This window comes from Myotis brandtii, unplaced genomic scaffold (assembly GCF_000412655.1).
Source record: "Myotis brandtii unplaced genomic scaffold, ASM41265v1 scaffold772, whole genome shotgun sequence".
Taxonomy (NCBI): domain Eukaryota; kingdom Metazoa; phylum Chordata; class Mammalia; order Chiroptera; family Vespertilionidae; genus Myotis; species Myotis brandtii.
In genome coordinates this window covers 465937-470903 of record NW_005371090.1, presented here as the reverse complement: position 1 = coordinate 470903, position 4967 = coordinate 465937, and the positions used below count along the sequence as shown (strand labels likewise).

The 4967-nt window shown below is 53.2% G+C and overlaps 1 protein-coding gene across 1 annotated transcript; it reads right to left on the bottom strand.

Annotated features, from left to right (window-relative positions):
• Window positions 1-2673: 2673 nt before the first annotated feature.
• On the bottom strand, window positions 2674-4963 carry KCNA5 (potassium channel, voltage gated shaker related subfamily A, member 5; the record flags this gene model as incomplete). The annotated part of the gene is made up of 1 exon (XM_005883166.2): window positions 2674-4963. A coding segment is annotated over one exon (1512 nt), but the record flags the coding sequence as incomplete, so codon positions are not given.
• Window positions 4964-4967: the final 4 nt, after the last annotated feature.

The window sequence follows — 4967 nt, the reverse complement described above, 5'->3', positions numbered from 1 at the left end:
GATTTTAGCTTGCACCCACTTACTGGGCACTTAAAGATGCAGGCTGGCCCTAGCCGGTTTGGCTCAGTGAATAGGATGTCGGCCCACGGACTGAAGGGTCTCGGGTTCGATTCCAGTCAAGGGCAGTGACCTCAGTTGCAGGCTCAATCCTGGGCCCAGGTCATGCTGCTGCGGGAGGCAACCCATTGATGTGTCTCCCTCACATTGATATTTATCTCTCTGTTTCTCCCTCTCTTTTCCACTCTCTCTAAAAATCAATGGAGCCCTAACTGGTTTGGCTCAGTGGATAGAGCATCTGCCTTTGGACTGAAGGGTCCCAGGTTCTATTCCAGTAAAGGGCATGTAACTTGGTTGCAGGCACATCCCCAGTGCGGGGTGTGCAGGAGGCAGCTGGTCGATGTTTCTCTCTCATCGATTTTTTTTTTAAAATATATTTTTAAAATAATAATAATAAAAATAAAAATCAATGGAAAAATATCCTCAGGTGAGGATTAATAAAACAAAACAAAAAGATGCAGACTGTCAGGCACCTGGACACATCTAAGTCCTGGGCACCACTGTCTTTGTTGCTTTGTTGCTTTGTCTTTGTTCCTAAGGAACTGTACTTCAGATCCACGGTGGTAACTTCTCTGTTGCCTCAAAGGGAGGGTTGAGCCTGGGACTGGGTGGCCCGGTCCCAATCACGAGGTGTGTGCTAAACTCCACACGTTAGCTTTAAAGCCATAGAGGGCTTGGAGGTGAGACGCTATGGAGTTGAGCTTTGGCAAGATGCCCTGCTTTTAGGCAGATTGTAAATTATAAATAAGTAAAGCGTCTCTGTTTTTCTTCCTTTGCCCCAGCATGTGCTGAAAAACAACAGAGCCCTGCCTGCAGTCCTGTTTCCTCCTCAGATTGGCTGCTCAGTCACAGGCACTGGCTTTATTATTGTGTCAGCATCTTACTTAAACCCACAGTTCCCAGACATCAATTTAGTGGATCCTCCCTCGCCCCACGGAGACCTGGATGCACCCTCACAACTAGCCACAGGCTCACTGTTGTCGTGGGGGAGGTGTGACTGTGGACCACCAGCCTCCCTGGTGACCATGTGAAACAACCAGGCTTTGGATAACTCAGCAGAAAAAGCAACAGCAGGAATTCAGAGCCCCCACGGGAATAGCTAATCCCAGAGTGAAATTTTAGCCAGTGTTATACCTGCTGTGATGTTTTTCCACAAGCATCCAGTGAAAAGGAAACAACGAGATTCGTTCTGGGTTTAGGGAATACTCCAGACATGGGAGAAACCAGCCTTTACCGAGGACAAGCAAATCCTCCCACTTGGCCTCTGGCTGCCTCCGTCCATCAAAGGGCAGTGCATTCTCCTCTGTCCATCAGGGTTGGCAGGGAGAGTATAGCAGGTGCTGCTCCCTCCCTTTCTCCCTTCCTCTCTCCCTCCCTCCCTCTGTGACCTTCACTCCAGGGCCTCGTTTGTGAACGGGCTTCATGTCTGAGAATTGGGCCTGTTTCGCAGGGCTGCTGAGAACCATGGTAAGGACGGCTTAAAACCTGCAGACAAAGGAGAGTTCAGAATCCAGCAGTGGGAGACCACAGCAGGTGTGGGGGGAGGTGCGGAGGGAGGTCCTGGTCACCCTCTGCCTTTAGCTCCATCCCACTCCATGCTGATGTCTGGGTCTCATACCAAGATGTTACAGGGGGTCCCTGCCATCAAAGGCCCGAGACAAACAGAATTTACTCCTTTATGAGTCACAGAGGGGACCCAGCCAAAATATGTTAATGATCAAATCATTAGGGTTCCCAGTTTTCTGTCCCAGTGAAGGTGGCATTTGCTCTGACTCCAAAACCAGAAACAGTAAGTGACAGGTTTTTTTAATTATTAAAAAAAAAAGCATCAGCTGTAGAAAACTAATACTTGCCTCAACGAAGTAACATTTTATTTCCTGGGGTAAAAACAAAGAGAATGAATTGTCAGAAGTCTTCCTCCAACATCATTAAAGGAAACAACGAGATTCGTTCTGGGTTTAGGGAATACTCCAGACATGGGAGAAACCAGCCCTTACTGAGGACAAGCAAATCCTCCCACTTGGCCTCTGGCTGCCTCCGTCCATCAGACAGTGCATTCTCCTCTGTCCATCACGGTTGGCAGGGAGAGTATAGCAGGTGCTGCTCCCGCCCTCCCTCCCTCCCTTTCTCCCTCCCTCCCTCTGTGACCTTCACTCCAGGGCCTCGTTTGTGAACGGGCTTCATGTCTGAGAATTGGGCCTGTTTCGCAGGGCTGCTGAGAACCATGGTAAGGACGGCTTAAAACCTGCAGACAAAGGAGAGTTCAGAATCCAGCAGCGGGAGACCACAGCAGGTGTGGGGGGAGGTGGGGAGGGCGGTCCTGGTCAGCCTCTGCCTTTAGCTCCATCCCACTCCATGCTGATGTCTGGGTCTCATACCAAGATGTTACAGGGGGTCCCTGCCATCAAAGGCCCGAGACAAATAGAATTTACTCCTCTATGAGTCACAGAGGGGACCCAGCCAAAATATGTTAATGATCAAATCATTAGGGTTCCCAGTTTTCTGTCCCAGTGAAGGTGGCATTTGCTCTGACTCCAAAACCAGAAACAGTAAGTGACAGGTTTTTTTAATTATTAAAAAAAAAAGCATCAGCTGTAGAAAACTAATACTTGCCTCAACGAAGTAACATTTTATTTCCTGGGGTAAAAACAAAGAGAATGAATTGTCAGAAGTCTTCCTCCAACATGCTTTTCGAAGGAAGGTATAAGAATTATTTAAGGCGCACAAAAAAAGTCAGAATTGCCTTTCTTCCAGAACATTCCCTGCCCTAGATGCACAGCACCAATACCACATCCCAGAAAAGAGAGAGGCCTACAGACACAGGAACCAGACCCTGTACCCAAGGTCTCTGACTCTACGTTTCACAGAAAAACATCACAGTAACTCTCCCTTCCACAAAGACAACATATGTCCAGAAAAAATATATCCAAAATATCTTCATCTGAACTACAGTACAAAAATCCACTCACCAGCCATAAAAATATTTCCCCCTATTCACAAATACAATCATATGTAAAGCAAATGTGGAACACATGGATGGGGGGTGAGGGGAAAGGTTATAAAATCCCTTGGGATCTGGGCTATTTAAAGTCCTTTTTGTTTGGGTTATTCCTCTGCTGGGTATAGGAAACTGGCTACAAATACATCCATCTCATGGCGCTCACCATTTTAACAGCTCTTGCGTCATGGAATGTGGTACTTTTTAAAAATAGGCGACCCTTGGTGTCATGGAAAGAAGAGGAAAAGTGGGGGGATCCAGGGAAAGAGGGAGGGAGGGAGGGCAGGAGCGAAAGGAAGAGGGGCAGACTTGGGTAATGGGGTGGGTTTGAAATACTCTGTGGTAGAATGTAGATGCCCAGGCTCGGGAGGCTTCAGCCGTCCCACCAGATCCCCCTTACAAATCTGTCTCCCGGCTGGTGTCCAGGCAGAGGGCATACAGGGACCGCCGCAAGTCCACATTGCTCTTGGCCTTGAGGTTACACTTCTCTAGAGGGCAGCTGCCCCCTCGGGCCCCCTCCGCATTCTCCAGGGACCCCTTGCAGAAGGACCCCTTGTTCCAGCTGGCCTTCCGCTGGCCTCTGCCGTCCAGCCCTGTCCCCTGGCTCTGGCTGCCCTGCTCCTCCTTCAGGGCGGCCAGCTCCTCGTGGCGGTCCGACTCCCGGTGGTCCGTCTCCCGGTGGTAGAAGTAATTGAAGTTGGAGACAATGACGGGCACCGGCAGGGCGATGGTGAGGACCCCGGCGATGGCGCACAGTGAGCCCACGATCTTGCCCCCCACGGTGACTGGCCGCATGTCCCCGTAGCCCACCGTGGTCATGGTGACGACTGCCCACCAGAAGGCATCGGGGATGCTGGAGAAGTGGGTGTGCTGGTTGTCCGCCTCTGCGAAGTAGACGGCGCTGGAGAAGAGGATGACTCCGATGAAGAGGAAGAAGATGAGCAGGCCCAGCTCCCGCATGGAGGCCTGCAGGGTCTTGCCCAGGATCTGCAGCCCCTTGGAGTGGCGGGAGAGTTTGAAGATGCGGAACACCCGCACCAGACGGATCACTCGGAGGATGGCCAGGGACATGGCCTGCTGCCCGTTCTGGCCGCCCCCCGGCTGTGGCTCCGCCAGCTCGGTGCCCAAGGTGATGAAGTAGGGGAAGATGGCCACCACGTCGATGACATTCATGATGTTCCGACAGAAGTCGGCCTTGCTGGGGCAGGCCAGGAAGCGCACCAGCAGCTCGAAGGTGAACCAGATGACGCACGTGGTCTCGACAATGAAGAAGGGGTCGGCCAGGGTCCTGGGCAGGAGAGGCGCCACCGTGGGACCAGAGGAGGGCGCCCCGGCCACGCTGCCATTGGCCCCCCGCGCCGGCCCCGGGGGCGGGTGGGGCGCCGGGGGGTGTCGGAGCAGCTCCCGCTCATCCCTGAACTCGGGCAAGGTCTCCAGGCAGAAGGTGATGATAGAGATGAGGATGACCAAGACCGAGACGATGGCGACGGCCCGCGCGGACCCTGAGCTCTCTGGATATTCAAAGATAAGCCACACCTGGCGCTGGAACTGGTTGCGGGGCAGGGGTTTCTCCTCTTCTTTAATGAAGCCCTCGTCCTCCCGGAAGCGCTCCATGGCCTCGTCCCCCAGTTGGTAGAAGCGAATTTCGTCGGCGAACACGTCCAAGGAGACGTTGACCGGCCTGCGCAGCCGGCCCCCCGACTGGTAGTAGTAAAGGATGCCGTCGAAGCTGGGCCGGTTGCGGTCGAAGAAGTATTCGTTGCGCAGGGGGTCGAAGTAGCGCAGGCGCCTGGCGGGGTCCCCCAGGAGGGTGTTGGGGAACTGCGCCAGGGTGCCCAGCTGCGTCTCGAAGCGCAGCCCCGAGATGTTGATGAGGACGCGCTGGTGGTGAAGGGCCGCCGCGCTCGGCACC